Source organism: Neoarius graeffei, chromosome 18 (genome assembly GCF_027579695.1).
Source record: "Neoarius graeffei isolate fNeoGra1 chromosome 18, fNeoGra1.pri, whole genome shotgun sequence".
NCBI classification, from domain to species: domain Eukaryota; kingdom Metazoa; phylum Chordata; class Actinopteri; order Siluriformes; family Ariidae; genus Neoarius; species Neoarius graeffei.
Window position 1 is genome coordinate 69103528 of NC_083586.1, and position 19691 is coordinate 69123218.

Sequence of the window (19691 nt, forward strand, 5' to 3'; positions counted from 1 at the left end):
ACGTCAACTACTGCACAGAGCTTTATAAATGATCTCTCAGAGTTATCAACTTTGATTGGGTCACTGTCAGCCCCTGCAGAACTCGATCAGGCAACTGAATGCTTAGAGTCAACGTTCCGCCATACCTTAGATAATGTAGCTCCTCTTAAAAGGAAAATGGTCAGAGAGAAAAAATTAGCTCCCTGGTATAATGATGACACTCATACATTAAAACAGACCACTCGAAAATTGGAACATAAATGGCGTCAAACAAAATTGGTAGTGTTCAAATTAGCGTGGAAGGAGAGCTTCCTGAAGTATAGAAAAGCTCTTAGTGCTGCTAGATCAACATATCTCTCCTCCCTAATAGAAGATAACAAAAATAATCCTAGATTCCTATTTAATACTGTAGCAAAATTAACCAGGAATAAGTCCACTATAGACACATGCACACCTGCAGTATGTAGTAGCAACGACTTCATGAATTTTTTTAATGACAAAACTGAAAATATCCGACAAAAAATTCAAACTACTAATTTAAGGTCAGACAATGTAAGTGATCCTGTAGTTAACAATATAACTGTATCAGATCAGCAATTAGAATGTTTTACTCCCCTAAAAGAAACTGAATTACTCTCATTAATCTCGGCATCAAAAGCCTCAACTTGTGTATTAGATCCCTTACCTACACGTCTATTCAAACAGATAATACCTGAAGTAATTGAACCGCTTCTAAAAATAATAAATTTTTCTCTTACGATTGACTATGTACCCAAATCCTTTAAACTAGCAGTTATCAAACCCCTGATTAAAAAACCTGACCTTGATCCCTGTCAGCTGTCCAATTATCGGCCAATATCAAACCTCCCCTTTATCTCCAAGATCCTTGAAAAAGCTGTGGCACAGCAGTTATGCTCATATTTACAGAGGAATAACATCCATGAAATGTATCAGTCAGGATTTAGACCTCATCATAGCACAGAGACAGCTCTGGTTAAAGTAGTAAACGACCTACTGTTGGCGTCTGATCAGGGCTGTCTCGCTGCTTGTGTTGCTCGACCTTAGTGCAGCATTTGATACCATTGATCATTCCATTCTTCTGGATAGACTAGAAAATGTTGTGGGAGTTAAGGGAACGGCCCTCTCCTGGCTCAGGTCTTATTTAACTGATCGCTATCAGTATGTTGATGTAAATGGTGATTATTTCAAGACGTACTGAGGTAAAATTTGGTGTTCCACAAGGTTCTGTCTTGGGTTCACTGCTTTTTTCTCTATATATGCATACCCGTCGCTGTGGGCGGGCCATTGGGGGCAGTGCCCGCCCACCAATATGCGTGGGCCCACCCGGCCCGCCCACCCAAGCCAGATCACAATCACAGATCTCAAATAAATAAATAGATAAATAAAATCCTAATTTAATTTTATTGTACTCGCTTTGGGTTAAAACTTCCAGTGTTGCATAATCACTAAGACATTAAACATATTAAAACCGTGTGAGTTTGTTGGAAAGTTTGGCTACGTAATTACGTCAGTCAGTGTTGCCAAGCAACAATCAGTAACACTACAGTAAACTACAGTAAAGTTGCATATTGCTGTAGTTAGGGGAGTAAGTGAGTACAAGACACTGAATACGTATGTTTCACATTTTTACTGTATATGCTCTTCACAATACTACAGCATTGTGCAAAAGAAAAATACCGTAACCTACAGTCACTGTCAGTCAGAAAAAAACATAAGAAACACCCTTTTGGTAGAGCTGTGCACAATTGCGAACAATATACAGTAACAGTACATACTGTATTGTAACGGAACATGGGTGCAGTTTTCATTCTGGCACATCCAGACATTCCTGTCTGTTTGGCCACATATTCTCATCGACATCAGAACGGATATTTTCTCTTGCAGTGCAGCGAGGAAAGTATCTCCTTGAGTGGCGAATCCATCCTCTGCATGAATCTGCAGCGATGTCATCACATGCTGCATCCATGGCTGCTAGCAGGGCCATTTGTGTATGTGGACACCGGTCATACACCTTCCACCTCCATGCAGAGAAAAACTCCTCTATGGGATTAAGGAATGGGGAGTAGGGAGGGAGATATTCAACCAGCATCCTCTGCTGTGCTGCAAACCACTGTGTGACCAGATGTGAGTGGTGAAAACGGACATTATCCCACACAACAACATACTGGTTGAGTTGGCCTTCACCCCTCTCATTCTCAGGGACTATGTCCCTGTAAAGAGTGTCTAAAAAAGTCAGCAGATGTTGTGTATTGTATGGACCAAGAAGGGGGATATGGGTGAGGACACCATTGTCTGAGATGGCTGCACACATTGTAATATTCCCTCCGCGTTGGCCTGGGACATCAGTGGTTGCTCTCTGTCCAATGATATTTCTTCCACGCCCTCTACCTTTGGCCAGATTGAAACCCGCCTCATCAATGTATATGAATGTGTGCAGTGGTTCCCTGGCTTCCAGCTCCAGTATACGCTTTAGAGAGAGAGAGAGAGAGAAATGTAACAACTTTTCTTGTGTAACATACTGTAATGCATTTTGAAAAATACAGTATACAGTATGTTCTGTGAATACATATACAGAATTGCATGAAACTACACGAAGTAAAACTGTTTACAGTGCTGAACATTAGAGTATACACAAAAGACATGTTTTACCTGTACATACTGGTGACGCATCTCCTTCACTCTCTCACTGTTCCGTTCAAACGGCACTTTGTACAGTTGTTTCATGCGCATTTCATTTCTCCTGAGCACTCTGTCAATTGTTGCAACTGAGACAGATTCAATATTGGCAAATACATTGTTATCTTCTATGACAGCACTTTGAATTTCTCTCAACCTTATAGCGTTGTTTGCAACCACCATTGCACAAATAGCTTCCTCCTGCTGTGGGGTAAAAAGGGGCCCTCTTCCTCCACCTCTGCGAGGTTGTCTATCAATCCTATGTCATGCAGAGTAAAATTTCAGTAATGTACAGTAAACATGAGATACTGTATTACAGTATGAGATATTGGATTACTGCCCAATACTGTACTATACATACCTTTCTCCTTACGAAATGTTTGAATGATTGAATTCACTGTGGTTCTTCCAACATTTGGTTGGACCCTCCGACCAGCCTCAGCCATTGTGAGGCCGTGATTGATCACATGGTCCACAAGTGTAGCCCTAATTTCATTAGGAATCTGCCTATGTACTTGACCTCTTCTCCCTCCTCCCCTGTTTTGTGCCCTTCCTCTTCCCCTTCCCCTTCCTCCCCGCATCCTCACCCCTCTTCCACGATGCTGACCTTCCATTTCTATGTCACAAAATTGTAGAAAAGGTACACACTGTGTCCTGCTCGGTTCATACTGTATATTCTTGCAAATGGGGGTTCATGGGATTCCTCCCTGAGTGATTGTGAACAAGTGGCTTGTCATTGGTTACAACTAATACTTCACACACCTCCTCGTGAGTGAAAGCTGAAGTTCACCTGAGAGCAATTGTTCAATTTAGGAGACATTTCCAGTAAAAAATGATAAAGAAATGTATAAAATTTGCTTGACAGAATTTGACAACGAGTTCAACAATTTTGTATGTAATGACTCAAGCAATGAAACGAAGACTATTAGTTTTATTGTGAATGACTATTCAGCATCCATAAGTATAGTTCATTTTGACTGACATGACATAAACAAATGATAATGTTATAAAACAGCATTGTATTGTATGAAAGCACCTGATACATGTCCAAAATCATTTGCAATTTGTTCAGAGGAAGGAGAAATTGCTACTATGATGTGCACAAATAACTAAATGTTGTGGAGGTTGAACTAATAGTTATGAGAATTTACATTCTGATCTGAGAATTGCACCAAAGCGACTGAGAAAAACTGTTAATATTATAGTTATGTTGTCTGTTATCCCCCAAATGAGGATGGGTTCCCTTTTGAGTCTGGTTCCTCTCGAGGTTTCTTCCTCATGTCGTCTGAGGGAGTTTTTCCTTGCCACCGTCGCCACAGGCTTCATCATTGGGGATAGATTAGGGATAAAATTAGCTCATGTTTTAAGTCATTCAAATTGTGTAAAGCTGCTTTGCGACAATGTTTATTGTTAAAAGCGCTATACAAATAAACTTGACTTGACTTGACTATAGGGCCCCTCTGGCTAAAAGTGTATTTAAAAACTCTTTTATTCCAAATGCCATTAGCATTCTTAACTCAACAAAGTGAGTGATTTACAGACACTGATAACTGGTATTTGTTTTTTGTTTTTTTTACTTTATTTTTATTTTATTCTATTTTGCACAACCCTCTGTGTTTGTTGTCTGTGTTGCTGTTTGTCAAGTTGTGTTGTTGAAATGTGTGTTGTTTGCATGTTATATGTGATGGTGAGCCAAAGATAATTTTCCACCTTGGTGGACAATAAAGATTTATTCTATTCTGATCTCACCCTTTTGGTCACTACCCAAAGCTCATGACCACAAGTGAGGATTGGAACATAGATTGGCTGGAAATCGAAAGCTTTGCCTTCTGGCTCAGCTAACTGTTCACCACGACACCCGCATTCCTGCTGACACCACCCCAATTTGCCTGTCCATCTCCCGCACCATTTTACCATGATTTGTGAACAAAACCCCAAGATACTTGAACTCCTTCACTTGGGGCAGCAACTCACCCCCAAATCAGAGGGAGCAGTCCACTGTTTTCTTGCAGAAAACCATGGCCTCAGACTTGGAGGTGCTGACTCTCATCCCAACCACTTCACTCTTGGCTGCACGTCGTCCCAGTGCTTGCTGAAGGTCATGCTCTGAAGAAGCCAACAGAACCACATCATCTGCAAAGAGCAGAAATGCAATTCTGAGGTTCCCAAACCGGACATCCTCCTTAGCCCAACTGCGCCTTGAGATTCCGATTCCGAGAATACGGAAACAACTCACACTTTGATTGTGGAAGGACTGGATGTCTCATAGCAATGACCCCAATAACCCATACTCCCACAGTGCCCCCCACAAGAGCCCCTGGGGGACACGGTCGTATGTCTTTTCCAAATCTAAAAACAAATGTAGACTGGCTGTCATACTCCCATGAAACCCCTGGCCCAACACGCACACGCGCGCACACACAACACTGTCAGGGTAAAGAGCTGATCCACTGTTCCATGGTCAGGACGGAATCCACATTTCTCCTCCCACATCTGAGGTCCAACAATCAGTCGGAGCCTCCTTTCCAGCACCCTGGAATAAACTTTCTTGGTGAGCCTAAGCAGTGTGATACCCCTATAATTGGAGCACACTCTCCAGTCCCCCTTTTTAAAAAGAGGAACCACCACCCCAGTCTACCACTCCACAGGCACTGTACCCGACCTCCACATGACATTGAAGAGGTGTATCAGCCAAGACAGCCCAACAATGTCCAGAGCCCTCACCATCTCAGGGTGAAGCTCATCCACCCCTGGCGCCTTGCCACCAAGGAGCTTCTTGACTGCCTCAGTGATGTCTGCCAAAGATATGGGTGAAGCTTCGCCCGAGTCCTCAGACTCCACCTCCTCCATGAAGGATGTGTAGGACGGGTTCAGGAGTTCCTCAAAGTGCTCCTTCCACCACCCGACAAGATCCCCAGTTTGGGTCAGCATGTCTCCTCCCTGGCTGTGCACAGCCTAAGGCAAGCCCTCCTTCCCCTTCTTGAGTCACCAAATGGTTTGCCAGAACTTCCTTGAGGCCAACTGAAAGTCCTTCTCCATGGCCTCCCCGAATACCTCCCAGACCTGGGTTTTTGCTTCTGCAACTGCCAAAGCTGCAGTCCTTCTGGCCTTCTGGTACCTGCCTACTGCCTCGAAGGACCCCAGGGCTAACCAAGCCCGAAAGACCTCTTTCTTCAGCTTGATGGCTTCCTTCATCATCGGTGTCCACTAGCAGGTTTACTCCTGAGAGTTTCCTCTTCGCATGGTTTACTCCCGCATCTCATGGTGTGTGTGTGTGTCTATATATATATATATACATACATACATACAGGGGTGGCACGGTGGTGTAGTGGTTAGCGCTGTCGCCTCACAGCAAGAAGGTCCGGGTTCGAGCCCCGTGGCCGGCGAGGGCCTTTCTGTGTGGAGTTTGCATGTTCTCCCCATGTCTGCATGGGTTTCCTCCGGGTACTCCGGTTTCCCCCACAGTCCAAAGACATGCAGGTTAGGTTAACTGGTGACTAAATTGACCGTAGGTGTGAATGTGAGTGTGAATGGTTGTCTGTGTCTATGTGTCAGCCCTGTGATGACCTGGCGACTTGTCCAGGGTGTACCCCGCCTTTCGCCCGTAGTCAGCTGGGATAGGCTAGCCTGGGCCCGCCCATCCTAAGTGTGATGCAACACGAGGGCCTGTTGCGAGCTTAGTCTGGCCAGGCAAGCTATCTACAGCTCTTCCAAGCTCCCAAAAAATCGGGAACCAATCAACTTTGAGCATCTCCAATGGCCCTGGGTAGAGGCATGTTCAAGGCACTGACGTAGTAGAACTGCGACCGGAAGCCATAGATTGTTTACAGAATCTATGCCGGAAGCGCTTCATTCACGCTTCCGCATCTATTACGCATAGATGCTGTATTTAAAGCATTCAACGGGAAGTTCTCATTGAAAATGGAGCAAAGAGCAGCCCTGGAGGTATTTATTGAAAGGAAGGACGTTTTCGCCTTGCTCCCGACCGGCTTCGGTAAGAGTGTAATCTACCAGTTACCCCCTCGCGTCGCATACGTCAGAGGAAAGAGTGATGTGATTGGTTTAAGCTTCATCACAGCCTTTTCTGGCTTTGACCAGTAGCAAACTGAGGCATTTCAGGGAGGCGGGTCAACCACGGGCTCTGGGAAACGGTTGGGCTTAACATCTTGGCCAGACCAATAGCTCGTAGAGCTTTGAAGTCGCGTTAGCCAGACTAGGGATAGGCTCCAGTTTGCCTGCGACCCTGTAGAAGGATAAAGCAGCTAGAGATAATGAGATGATATATATATATATATACAGTGGTATGCAAAAGTTTGGGCACCCCTGGTCAAAATTGCTGTTACTGTGAACAGTTAAGCAAGTTGAAGATGAAATGATCTTCAAAAGGCATAAAGTTAAAGATGACTCATTCCCTTTATATTTTAAGCTAAATTTTTTTTATTTTCATCTTTTACATTTTCAAAATGACAAGAAAAGGGCCTGAAGCAAAGGTTTTGGCACCCTGCATGGTTAGTATCTAGTAACACCCCCTTTGGCAAGTATCACAGCTTGTAAAGACTTTTTGTAGCCAGCTAATAATCTTTCAGTTCTTACCTGGGGGATTTTCACACATTCATCCTTGCAAAAGGCTTCTAGTTCGACAAGTTTCTTGGGCTGTCTTGCATGCGCTGCTCTTTTGAGGTCTATCCACAGATTTTCAATGATGTTTAGGTCAGGGGACTGTAAGGGCCCGGGCAAAACCTTCAGCTTGTGCCTCTTGAGGTATTCCATTGTAGATTTTGAGGTGTGTTTTGGATCATCATCTTATTGTAGGACACATCCTCTTTTTAACTTCAACTTTTTTACAGATGGTGTGAGGTTTGCTTCCAGAATTTGCTGGTATTTATTCGAATCCATGCTTCCCTCGACCAGTGAAATGTGCCCTGTGCCACTGGCTGCAACACAACCCCAAAGCATGATCGATCCACACCCATGCTTCAGAGTTGGAGAGGTGTTCTTTTCCTGGAATTTGGCACCCTTTTTTCTCCAAACATACCTTTGCACATTGTGGCCAAAAAGTTCTATTTTTATTTCATCGCACCACAGGACTTGTTTCCAAAATGCATCAGGCTTATTTAGATGTTCATTTGCAAACTTCGGACGCTGAATTTTGTGGCTAGGACGCAGGAAAGGTTTTCTTCTGATGACTCTTCCATGAAGGTCATTATTTGTTCAGGTGTCGCTGCATAGTAGAACAGTGCACCACCACTCCAGGGTCTGCTAAATCTTTCTGAAGGTCTTTTGCAGTCAAACAGGGGTTTTTATTTGCCTTTCTAGCAATCCAATGAGCAGTTCTTTCAGAAAGTTTTCTTCATCTTCCAGACCTCACCTTGATCTCCACTGTTTCTGTTAACTGCCATTTCTTAATAACATTACGATCTGAGGAAACGGCTACCTGAAAACACTTTGCTACGTTCTTGTAGCCTTCTCCTGCTTTGTGAGCATCAATTATTTTATTATTCAGAATGCGAGGGAGTTGCTTAGAGGAGCCCATGGCTGTTGATTTTAGGAACAAGTTTGAGGAGTCAGAGAATTTATACAGCTTTGAAATCTGCATCATCTGACCTTTCCTAACGAAGAATTTGAACAAGCCACAGCTCAATAAGCTAATTAAGGTCTGGAACCTTGGTAAAAGTTTCCTTGAGAACTCAAATGTATTCTCATCTCATCTCATTATCTCTAGCCGCTTTATCCTTCTACAGGGTCTCAGGCAAGCTGGAGCCTATCCCAGCTGACTATGGGCGGAAGGCGGGGTACACCCTGGACAAGTCGCCAGGTCATCACAGGGCTGACACATAGACACAGACAACCATTCACACTCACATTCACACCTACGGTCAATTTTAGAGTCCTCAAATGTATTGGGGTGCCCAAACTTTCGCATGGTGTTCCTTTTCTTTTTTCACTCTCCAATTATACAAAACAAAAATAATACACAAATCTTGCAGAAAACACTGAAAAGAAAATGTGTCGTCTTTACTGTGGTTGGTAAAAGAGAGCAACTGGACTTGCTTGAAGATTCTTGAAGACGTTTCACCTCTCATCCGAAAGGCTTCTTCAGTTCTCAGTACAGAACTGAAGAAGCCTTTTGGATGAGAGGTGAAACGTCTTCAAGAATCTTCAAGCAAGTCCAGTTGCTCTCTTTTACCAACCACAGTTTACTATGACCTGGATGACTGAGAATCTTCACAGATGTGTCGTCTTTACCTTTATGCCTTTTGGTGATCAGTTCATCTTCTGCTCACTTAACTATTCACAGTAACAGACATTTTCAGTAAGGGTGCCCAAACTTTTGCATGCCTGTGTGTGTGTGTGTGTGTGTGTGTGAGGCAGCACGGTGGTGTAGTGGTTAGCGCTGTCGCCTCACAGCAAGAAGGTCCGGGTTTGAGCCCCGTGGCCGGCAAGGGCCTTTCTGTGTGGAGTTTGCATGTTCTCCCCGTGTCCGCATGGGTTTCCTCCAGGTGCTCCGGTTTCCCCCACAGTCCAAAGACATGCAGGTTAGGTTAACTGGTGACTCTAAATTGAGCGTAGGTGTGAATGGTTGTGTGTCTCTATGTATCAGCCCTGTGATGACCTGGTGACTTGTCCAGGGTGTACCCCGCCTCTCATCCATAGTAAGCTGGGATAGGCTCCAGCTGGCCTGCAACCCTGCACAGGATAAATGGCTACAGATAATGGATGGATGGATACATAGAAAATATTCCACTAGAGCACTGCAAGTGGTTTAGATTTTAAGATGCATCTATAATAATAATAATAATAATAATAATAATAATAATAATAATAATTAAAGCCGCAAGCGGCCTCGACGGGCCCTCGCGCCAGCGGCCAAGGGGGGCGGGGGCATGCGTCCCCGCGAAATACCTTCCACAGCTTCTTCGGCAAGAGACATTACTCCCGCAATGGCGACAAAGCACAGAATTGGACACATGGCAATGATAGGGTCTCGCACTGAACGGTGCTCGGGCCCTAATAATAATAGCGCCCCAATAAGGGTCTTGTAAAGAGTTTGCTTGCCAAGTTAGACAAATCAGAAGCTGCAATATCATTTCTGCCATAACCAGCACCCCCAGGGGCGAAAGTGCACAAAATTTGGCGTACATGTCAGGTGAGCTATGAAGAGTTTGCGTATGAAGTTTGATGACAATTGAGTAAATAGAAGATGAGATATAGATTTTTGAAGAATAAATTTTTTGGTTTTTCCCATGTCAGTAGGTGGCGCTATGCTGTACATGAGCGATTATGAGTTGGAGAAATAAGTGTCTACAACAGCAACGCACTAGCACAAGGTAGTGGTGTGAAGGAAAAGCATTATGGAATTATTTACCAAAAGCCCGTTTTGGAGCAATTGCGTCGGCCAAAAACAGCGCCCCCATGGACGAAAATTCCCAAAAGGTGGTATACATGACATGGGAGGTAGTAAGAGGGTGGCCGTGAAGTTTGACCAAATTTGAGGAAAGATTGGAATTTTTGCCCAAAAATAGCGCCCCCAGTGGCGAAATATCACAGAAATTGGGTAACATGTCAGAAGCCCAATGAGTGATCTGCGTGTGAAGTATGAGCAGTTTTGAGCAATCAGAAGATTTATGAATTTTTAAGCATGTAAAATGTTGCATTGAAAATTGATTGACGTATAACTTCTGAACGGTTTATGCTACGTGAAACCTATTTAGTAACTTTTGTCAGCCATGTCTGTAGATGATGTGTATCAATTTTGGTGACATTCCTATGAACGGTCTAGGAGGAGTTGCGCCGTCTTCGTGGCCATGCACTTCGCACAAAAGTGAAATTACCTCACTTCCTGTTGGGCGTGGCTAATGCATTGGCATTACATTTTTGTCTGGCTTAGTGAGATACATATGCGTACCAAATGGCATGCCAGTACTACAAACTACATGGCAACCAGGCACCTTAATGCGGGAGGCCAAAATCACAACGAGTTAGGGGGCACTATAGAGGCCCTGAGGCCCGCCTGGATCTGGGCTTCTGGTTCTCAGTAGCGGTGGCAGTCTAAGAAAAAGGAGCCAAATTTCGTGCGTTGTCGACCATGGCAAGCGCCCCAATAAGGGTCTTGTAAAGAGTTTGCTTGGCAAGTTTGACAAATCAGAAGCTGCAATATCATTTTTGCCATAACCAGCACCCCCAGGGGCGAAAGTGCACAAAATTTGGCGTAGACGTCAGGTGAGCTATGAAGAGTTTGTGTATGAAGTTTGATGACAATTGAGTAAATAGAAGATGAGATATAGATTTTTGAATAAATTTTTTGGTTTTTCCCATGTCAGTAGGTGGCGCTATGCTGTACATGAGCGATTATGAGTTGGAAAAAAAAGTGTCTACAACAGCAACGTACTATCACAAGGTAGTGGTGTGAAGGAAAAGCATTATGGAATTATTTACCAAAAACCCGTTTTGGAGCAATTGCGTCGGCCAAAAACAGCGTCCCCCATGGACGAAAATTTCCAAAACGTGGTATACATGACATGGGAGGTAGTAAGAGGGTGGCCGTGAAGTTTGACCAAATTTGAGGAAAGATTGGAATTTTTGCCCAAAAATAGCGCCCCCAGTGGCGAAATATCACAGAAATTGGGTAACATGTCAGAAGCCCAATGAGTGATTAGCGTGTGAAGTATGAGCAGTTTTGAGCAATCAGAAGATTTGTTATGAATTTTTAAGCATGTAAAATTTTGCATCGAAAATTGATTGACGTATAACTTCTGAACGGTTTATCCTACGTGAAACATATTTAGTAACTTTTGTCAGCCATGTCTGTAGATGATGTCTATCAATTTTGGTGACAGTCCTATGAACGGTCTAGGAGGAGTTGCGCCGTCTTCGTGGCCATGCATTTCGCACAAAAGTGAAATTACCTCACTTCCTGTTGGGCGTGGCTAATGCATTGGCATTACATTTTTGTCCGGCTTAGTGAGATACATATGCGTACCAAATGGCATGCCACTACTACAAACTACATGGCACCCAGGCACCGTAATGCGGGAGGCCAAAATCACAACGACTTAGGGGGCGCTATAGAGGCCCTGAGCCCCGGCCAAGTTTGGGCTTCTGGTTCTGAGTAGCGGTGGCAATTCTCGGAACTGGTGCCAAATTTCGTGCGTTTTCGCCCATGGCAAGCACCCCGAAAATGGCCCAACAGCGGAGAAAAATAAAGAAGAAGAAGACGGAAGAAGAAGAAGAAGAAGAAGAAGAAGAAGAAGAGTGAACTCTTACAAGAACAATAGGGCCTTCGCCCATAGGGCTCGGGCCCTAATAATAATTAAAGCCGCAAGCGGCCTCGACGGGCCCTCGCGCCAGCGGCCAAGGGGGGCGGGGGCATGCGTCCCCGCGAAATACCTTCCACAGCTTCCTCGGCAAGAGACATTACTCCCACAATGGCGACAAAGCACAGAATTGGACACATGGCAACAATAGGGTCTCGCACTGTACGGTGCTCAGGGCCTAATAATAATAATAATAATTAAAGCCGCAAGCGGCCTCGACGGGCCCTCGCGCCAGCGGCCAAGGGGGGCGGGGGCATGCGTCCCTGCGAAATACCTTCCACAGCTTCTGCGGCAAGAGACATTACTCCCACAATGGCGACAAAGCACAGAATTGGACACATGGCAACAATAGGGTCTCGCACTTCGTGCGTTGTCGACCATGGCAAGCGCCTCAATAAGGGTCTTGAAAAGAGTTTGCTTGCCAAGTTTGACAAATCAGAAGCTGCAATATCATTTTTGCCATAATCAGCACCCCCAGGGGCGAAAGTGCACAAAATTTGGCGTATATGTCAAGTGAGCTATGAAGAGTTTGCGTATGAAGTTTGATGACAATTGAGTAAATAGAAGATGAGATATAGATTTTTGAAGAATAAATTTTTTGTTTTTTCCCATGTCAGTAGATGGCGCTATGCTGTACATGAGCGATGATGAGTTGGAAAAATAAGTGTCTACAACAGCAACGTACAATCACAAGGTAGTGGTGTGAAGGAAAAGCATTATGGAATTATTTACCAAAAACCCGTTTTGGAGCAATTGCGTGGGCCAAAAACAGCGCCCCCCATGGACTAAAATTCCCAAAATGTGGTATACATGATGTGGGAGGTAGTAAGAGGGTGGCCGTGAAGTTTGACCAAATTTGAGGAAAGATTGGATTTTTTGCCCAAAAATAGCGCCCCCAGTGGCGAAACATAACAGAAATTGGGTCACATGTCAGAAGCCCAATGAGTGATTTGCGTGTGAAGTATGAGCAGTGTTGAGCAAGTAGAAGATTTGTTATGAATTTTTAAGCATGTAAAAATCTGCATTGAAAAATGATTGACGTACAACTTCTGAACGGTTAACCCTACGTGAAACGTATTCAGCACCTTTTGTCAGCCATGTCTGTAGATGATGTGTATCAATTTTGGTGACGTTCCTATGAACGGTCTAGGAGGAGTTGCGCCGTCTCCGTGGCCATGCATTTCGCACAAAAGTGAAACTACGTCACTTCCTGTAGGGCGTGGCTAATGCATTGGCAGTACATTTTTGTCCGGCTTGGTGAGAAACATATGCCTACCAAAGGGCATGCCACTACTACAAACTACATGGCAACCAGGCACCTTAATACGAGAGGCAAAAATCACAACACGTTAGGGGGCGCTATAGAGGCCCTGAGGCCCGCCTGGATCTGGGCTTCTGGTTCTCAGTAGCGGTGGCAGTCTAAGAAAAAGGAGCCAAATTTCGAGCGTTGTCGACCATGGCAAGCGCCCCAATAAGGGTCTTGTAAAGAGTTTGCTTGCCAAGGTTGACAAATCAGAAGCTGCAATATCATTTCTGCCATAACCAGCACCCCCAGGGGCGAAAGTGCACAAAATTTGGCGTATATGTCAGGTGAGCTATGAAGAGTTTGCGTATGAAGTGTGATGAAAATTGAGTAAATAGAAGATGAGATATAGATTTTTGAAGAATAAATTTTTTGGTTTTTCCCATGTCAGTAGGTGGCGCTATGCTGTACATGAGCGATTATGAGTTGGAAAAATAAGTGTCTACAACAGCAACGTACTATCACAAGGTAGTGGTGTGAAGGAAAAGCATTATGGAATTATTAACCAAAAACCCATTTTGGAGAAATTGCGTCGGCCAAAAACAGCGCCCACCATGGATGAAAATTCCCAAAATGTGGTATACATGACATGGGAGGTAGTAAGAGGGTGGCCGTGAAGTTTGACCAAATTTGAGGAAAGATTGGAATTTTTGCCCAAAAATAGCGCCCCCAGTGGCGAAATATCACAGAAATTGGGTAACATGTCAGAAGCCCAATGAGTGATTAGCGAGTGAAGTATGAGCAGTTTTGAGCAATTAGAAGATTTGTTATGAATTTTTTAGCATGTAAAATTTTGAAGTGAAAATTGATTGACGTATAACTTCTGAATGGTTTATCCTACGTGAAACGTATTTAGTAACTTTTGTCAGCCATGTCTGTAGATGATGTGTATCAATTTTGGTGACATTCCTATGAACGGTCTAGGAGGAGTTGCGCCGTCTTCGTGGCCATGCATTTCGCACAAAAGTGAAATTATCTCACTTCCTGTTGGGCGTGGCTAATGCATTGGCATTACATTTTTGTCCGGCTTAGTGAGATACATATGCGTACCAAATGGCATGCCACTACTACAAACTACATGGCACCCAGGCACCTTAATGCGGGAGGCCAAAATCACAACGACTTAGGGGGCGCTATAGAGGCCCTGAGCCCCGGCCAAGTTTGGGCTTCTGGCTCTGAGTAGCGGTGGCAATTCTCGGAAGTGGTGCCAAATGTCGTGCGTTTTCGCCCATGGCAAGCGCCCCGAAAATGGCCCAACAGCGGAGAAAAATAAAGAAGAAGAAGAAGACGGAAGAAGAAGAAGAAGAATAGTGAACTCTTACAAGAACAATAGGGCCTTCGCCCATAGGGCTCGGGCCCTAATAATAATTTCCCTCTGACCCTCTCTTATCAACAAGGCATTTGTTTGACCCACAGAACTGTCGCTCACTCACTCAGTGTTTTTTGTTTTCTGCACCATTCTGTGTAAACTCTAGAGACTGTTGTGTGTGAAAACCGCAGGAGATCAGCAGCTTCTGAAATACTCAAACCAGTCCATCTGGATCAAACCAACACCCAGACCACAGTGAGAGAAAGTCACACTGTGAGATCACAATGTTTCCCGTTCTGATGTGTGGATATTAACTGAAGCTCTTGATTTGTATCTGTGGGATGTGATGCGTCGTGCTGCTGGCGAGGGATCGGCTGATTACAGAACTGCAGAGAACAACAGGTGGATGTGTGGGTGTTCCTAATAAAGTGGCCGGTAAGTGTATATGGAGACTTGTGTTATTTTGTATTTATTCCAGATGTAGTAAGTGTGGAGAAGAAGGTTCACTTTATCATCTCATCTGGAGCTGTATGTGAACATCTTCGTGTTTTACAATTAGTAAAGTTTTTACCAAGTTTAAGTATGAAACATAGGTCATAATTTTTAAAGTATAATTGAAACAATTTGCCTTTAATGGGATATTTTAATGAGGATAAATAAGACGTTAAACCCCTCAAAGCTAATATGAGATCATAATATTTTTCTTCATACATTGGATTCTTTTTATGAATAAAGTTTTATTGTCAGTCTTTTTTATACAACTATTTTGAGACATCGAGAGGGGTGAAGAAAAATACAATTTAAAAAATTATTAAAAATGAAAGTTAAGGCCTCTTGATGAGAAGGTTGTGAGTTTAAATCCCGGCCAGCACTAACAAACTGAAATGTAAACGAGTCATTAGTACCATCAGTACCATTAGTACCTTCTCTAACAGTCTGAGGAAGTGTCTCTCAAAGAACACAGTGATTTTCTTTAACTAAACATTTCTGTCTCCAAATAATTGCTACACCTTTCCTTCCTGTCACGTTTCGAATCGCTGACTGTTTTTTCCTGTCCTCGCTGATCCTGCTTAAAAAGCTGAACTGCTTTGCTTTCTGTGCTACATTACAGACAGACCTCATTGTGAACTGACTGTTCGAACTGTATGGATGGTAGGATCCACTGAATCCAGCAGGAAAATGGTTAAATGGCTGATTGTCCAAAAGCCCCATATATGGACGACCTCCAGGAATTTTTTTTGAAACTCAGGAAAAGCAGCAGGACACATCTCCAACTTTATTCTCCCATTTTCCTCAGTCTTTTAAAGCACAAGACGCCAGTGCTCTGTTCTCCAGAGCGGTTGTTGGGTGGCCGTGTCGCTGTTTGCCATGTCACTCACTTTTACACTTTGTTTAAACTGCTCATGTGGTCTAAAAACGTGCTGAGCAAGGAGAGAGCTCAAACACTCGGGCGATTCCTCTGTCTGTGAGTAAACTTGTGACCCTAAGCTCAGACTCGGGAATGTTTTTTCTCAGCTCTGCAAATGAGTTACAACACTGTAAAGCAATCAATCCTACAGCTCATGGGCTGAAGTTTCTTCAGTTCCCCGCTCACAACTTTATTTCTGACCTGAAGTTACAGCCCCTTTTCCAAAAACGTTGGGCTCTGTGTAAACTATAAATAAAAACAGAATGCGATAATTTGCAAATCATGGAAACCCTATATTTCATTGAAAATAGTACAAAGACAACGTATTTGTTGAAAATGAGAAATTATATTTTATTAAATATCTGCTCATTTTGAAACTGATGTCAACAACACGTTCCAAAAAAGTTGGGACAGGGGCGTGTTTACCACTGTGTTGCATCAGCTCTACTTTTAACAACACTCTAAACGTTTGGGAACTGAGGAGACCGATTGCTGTAGTTTGAAAGAGAAATGTCGTCCCATTCTTGTCTGATATACAATTTCAGTTGCTCAACAGTTCGGGGTCTCCTTTGTCGTATTTTGCGCTTCATAATGCACCAAATGTTTGAAATGGGAGACAGGTCTGGACTGCAGCAGGCCAGTTTAGCATCCGGACTCTTTTACTACAGAGCCATGCAGTTGTAATATGTGCAGAAAGCGGTTTGGTGTTGTCTTGCTGACAGAAGGAAGGCCTTCCCTGAAAAAGATTTTGTCTGGATGGCAGCATGTTGCTCTGAAACGTGTTTATATCATTCAGCATTAATGATGCCTTCCCAGATGTACAAGCTCCCCATGTCATGTGCACTAACGCCCCCTCATACCATCACAGATGCTGAATGCTTTTGAGCTGCGCACTGATAACAAGCCGGATGGTCCCTCTCCTCTTTAGCCTGGAGGACGTGGGGTCCATGATTTCTAAAAATAATTTCTACTTTTGATTCGTCAGACCTCGGGACAGTTTTCCACTTCGCATCAGTCCATCGTAAAAGAGCTCGGGCCCAGAGAAGGGGGTGGGGTTTCTGGATATTGTTTATATCTGGTTTTAACTTGCGTTTGTGGATGCAGTAATGAAGTGTTTTCACAGACGATGGTTTTCTGAAGTGTTCCTGAGCCCATACAGTGATTTCCACTACAGACACGTGTCTGCTTTTAATGCAGTGTCTCCTGAGGGCCTGAAGATCACAGGCATCCAATGTCAGTTTTCAGCCTTGTCTCTCGCAGACAGAGATTTCTCCAGATTCTCTGAATCTTTTAATGATATTATGGACCATAGATGATGTGATCCACAAATTCTGTGCAGTTTTACATTGAGAATGCTTTGTTATTCTTAAATTGTTGCACTGTTTGCCCATGCAGTCTTTCACAGAGCGGTGAACCCCGCCTCATCTTTACTTCTGAGAGACTCCGCCTCTCTGGGAGGGTCTTTTTATTCCCAGTCATCTTACTGACCTGCTGACAATTAACCTAATTAGGATTTTTTTTAGCATTACACAGCTTTTTCAGTCTTTTGTTGCCCCTGTCTGTCCCAACTTTTCTGAAACGCATTGCAGGTATCAGGTTCAAAATGATCGTATATTTTTAAAAGAAAATGATAAAATTTGTAAGTTTCAAAATTTTATTTGTTGTCTCTTACTATATTTCCATGAAATATAGAATTTCTGTGATTTGTAAATGATCACATTCTGTTTTTTGTTTACAGTTTACACAGTGTCCCAAGTTTTTTGGAATTCGGGTTGTATTTCCCTTTTACTGTTTGACACAAAAATGGAAGAAAAAAAAGCTTTATCCTTGTTTATATCTTCTCCTGTCATATACAAGCTTTTACTGAATGTGTATCGATACATTATGAAGAAAAATAGAGCTTGGACGGAACTAGCAGAGAGCGATGGTGTCTCTGATGAGGATATGATGCTAGTACAGTTAGCTCGCCAGGTTAATCTCACCTGTAAATAAAGCCAGTACGAAGCTCAGCATCTCATCTCATTATCTCTAGCCGCTTTATCCTGTTCTACAGGGTCGCAGGCGAGCTGGATCCTATCCCAGCTGACTACGGGCGAAAGGCGGGGTACACCCTGGACAAGTCGCCAGGTCATCACAGGGCTGACACATAGACACAGACAACCATTCACACTCACATTCACACCTACGCTCAATTTAGAGTCACCAGTTAACCTAACCTGCATGTCTTTGGACTGTGGGGGGAAACCGGAGCACCCGGAGGAAACCCACGCGGACACGGGGAGAACATGCAAACTCCACACAGAAAGGCCCTCGCCGGCCCCGGGGCTCGAACCCAGACCTTCTTGCTGTGAGGCGACAGCGCTAACCACTACACCACCGTGCCGCCCAAGCCCAGCATGTAGCGTGAAATGATTTCCACATTGATTAGTGAGTTATTTAGTTTGTGTTTAACGAGTTAACTTTAGAAGCGATATGTCGCTCTACTCCTGACTCTCATCACAACTTGAACAATATAAAATAAATATATATCTGTTTTCTCTCCTGTGGGAATGAAACGACCCTTGCTGTGTGAGAGTGTGAACTCGCGCTTCTTCTGATCAGTTTGTCTGATTTGTTGTTCATTAAATTCTGCAGATATTTTCCACATGCAGCTTTTTACTTTACACAGAACAGCAAGTGAAAATTCTCAGAACGAGTGAATGTGACTGACAAATTACTGTACAGACGACACTTACTGTTAATGAAATAAACTCCCACACACACAGTCCCGCTCACCTGCATGCGCTGATTCCCCAAACAATCCCACACACAGTATAGTGAGGAGTGAAAAAACACACGCGTCCATCTCTGAGCATGAGGGAAACCTCCAGTGTGGGAACCGACCAGATCAACTTCCTTACAGCTCTCAATGACTACGCCTAACTCTCACAACCTCTCTCTCTCTCTCTCTCTCTCTCACAACCCCTCTCTCTCTCTCTCTCTCACAACCTCTCTCTCTCTCTCTCTCTCTCTCTCTCACAACCCCTCTCTCTCTCTCTCTCACAACCTCTCTCTCTCTCTCTCACACACACACACACACACACACACACACACACACACACACAATCCCTCTCTCTCTCTCTCTCACACACACACACACACACAACCTCTCTCTCCCTCTCTCTCTCTCTCACACACACAACCTCTCTCTCCCTCTCTCTCTCTCTCACACACACAACCTCTCTCTCTCTCTCTCTCTGTCTCTCTCACACACACACAACCTCTCTCTCTCTCTCTCTCTCACACACACACAACCTCTCTCTCTCTCTCTCTCTCACACACACACACACAACCTCTCTCTCTCTCTCTCTCTCACACACACAACCTCTCTCTCTCTCTCTCTCTCTCTCTCTCTCACACACACACACAACCTCTCTCTCCCTCTCTCTCTCTCACACACACACAACCTCTCTCTCTCACACACACACACACACACAGCCCTATCCCTAAAGCATTTCTACTTTACATGATGACAATTTCCTGTTATTTTGGGATGCGGTGTAATCGGAAAAGGAAGTCAGATGTGGAGATCTTGAACACACTACAAGTTTCCAGACTTTCATGGTGTGTATGTTGGAATGTGGTTTGGGTTGTTTTAGGGTTACCCTAACCCCGCACAGCTCACTTTACCTCGCTCATTTC

General features: G+C 43.9%; 1 protein-coding gene across 2 annotated transcripts in view; it reads right to left on the reverse strand.

Annotated features, from left to right (window-relative positions):
* LOC132866531 (hemicentin-1-like) overlaps positions 1-19042 on the reverse strand; it is a 47634-nt gene extending 28592 nt beyond the window's left edge. Inside the window, exons 1-3 of one of the 2 annotated variants that reach the window (XM_060899357.1) lie at positions 18786-18871; positions 2650-2765; positions 1776-2467 (exon numbers count right to left, since the gene is read on the reverse strand). In XM_060899357.1, coding sequence (XP_060755340.1) covers positions 1776-1962 — 187 coding nt within the window. In that variant the 5' untranslated portion in view covers positions 1963-2467; positions 2650-2765; positions 18786-18871. Of the gene's footprint in view, positions 1-1775; positions 2468-2649; positions 2766-18785 lie in introns of both variants that reach the window. The other variant, XM_060899358.1, reaches the window with a different exon arrangement.
* Between the last annotated feature and the right edge of the window lie 649 nt (positions 19043-19691).